Here is a 1,409-nt window from a genome sequence, read left to right on the forward strand (position 1 = left end):
CTTGTTTAATTCTTTATGGTGTTTGATTAATTATAGATGCTCTTTCGTAGTTGAAACTGCTTATGCTATATATATAGGACTAACGAACCATCACATGTTGAAAAAGGACTTCAGGTTTCTAACTTGCAACTTCTTCACTATGGTAGGCTTTTTAGTTCCAGCTCCAGAATGTTGAACTGATCCAGGTCTGATTGCAGTAGCTGTGATTTCTGGGACGGCCTTGTCGTTCAATACAATGGCCTGAGAGAACCCAGTTAACCCTCTTAGACTCCAAAGCTGGTCATATTCCGATTCCAAATCTTTGAATTTCCCAATGTAAGTGTGATTGACAACATGGAAATCGAGTAAGATCGTTGATGGTGAAGGTAACTTCGTGTGGTTTGTAATCTTGTACTTTTTCATAATGGTTTGTGCCTTTATACCCCAAGGTAGGTTTTCCATAGCACGATCGTTGGTCACTGTCCAGTTGATCAAGTCCAAATCTTTCCAGTCCCTTTGGATGTTAACAATTGTCTTGCCTGTCACTTCTATGTATAGCAGCTTGCACGATGCAGCTATTTTTTGCAATTTACACAGTGCACCTTGTGACTCTAATGGTAATGACAATACTTGTAGGTTTTTCCATTTACCTGCTTTGATACATGTACACCACCTGTCCAGTACAAGGTCTGGAATTGTAGTAAGTCTTCCAATCTTCAGAGCCATTAGATTCGTCAAGTTTGTCAAGTGGATGAGCTCATCATACTTCATTGGTTTGTTGATCTCCAGCATGACCATATTGTCAAAGGTCAAGCTATTCATTGTCGTCACAAAGTTTGAGAAACGGATGTTACCAAAGACCCTCTCTACCCGATGGCGTGTTTCGTTCGGTAAGCTCGACTTCAGGATCATGTCCTTCTTTGCCAACACCTGATTAGTAACGAAAGGATGGCACATAAACTGGGCTTCTTTACTAAAATTGGATGCAAACAGTTCAAACGTCTGGAAACTATCGCGTCTCCATAGAGAGATGTACTCCCAGACGAGTTTCCAAACCTGCCATGAACTCGACTTCAGCATGGAAGAGCTCAACAAGTTTTGGTTCTCTGCAATCTTCATTGCAGACAACGTCTTTAAAGACTTGAGTGTTCTCTGTTCATCGCGTGAGGAAAGCACAACTGGCGAAATGACTGAACCCCACTCATAGTTTGCCTCCGTGGATGTATCATTATACATATTACTCGAGCCTATTGCCTTGAACTGTTCTTCAACGGTGATGAACTTGTTCCTTTTCCAGTCCTTTTTGCCGTCATCCTTTTCAGACCTTTTTCTCTTTCTATCGTTATCCACTTGTTTTCTCCATCTTTGGAACGTCCTAGACCTGGTGGGATTTTGAAGCTCCATCATGTTCAAGACTCTGAGGACTTTGG

General features: G+C 41.5%; 1 protein-coding gene across 1 annotated transcript; it reads right to left on the bottom strand.

Annotated features, from left to right (window-relative positions):
- Nucleotides 1-15: 15 nt before the first annotated feature.
- Nucleotides 16-1,409, bottom strand: CYBJADRAFT_187448 (uncharacterized protein). Its single transcript, XM_020217263.1, has one exon. The coding sequence runs from the start codon at nucleotides 1,384-1,386 to the stop codon at nucleotides 91-93; it is 1,296 nt and encodes a 431-aa protein (XP_020067619.1). The 5' UTR covers nucleotides 1,387-1,409; the 3' UTR covers nucleotides 16-90.

This window comes from Cyberlindnera jadinii (genome assembly GCF_001661405.1).
Source record: "Cyberlindnera jadinii NRRL Y-1542 unplaced genomic scaffold CYBJAscaffold_64, whole genome shotgun sequence".
In the NCBI taxonomy this organism is placed as follows: Eukaryota; Fungi; Ascomycota; class Saccharomycetes; order Phaffomycetales; family Wickerhamomycetaceae; genus Williopsis; species Williopsis jadinii.

Bases quoted from the DNA above. Each gene is read 5' to 3' on its own strand.
- CYBJADRAFT_187448 (XM_020217263.1), bottom strand. From the start codon at position 1,386: ATGATGGAGCTTCAAAATCCCACCAGGTCTAGGACGTTCCAAAGATGG.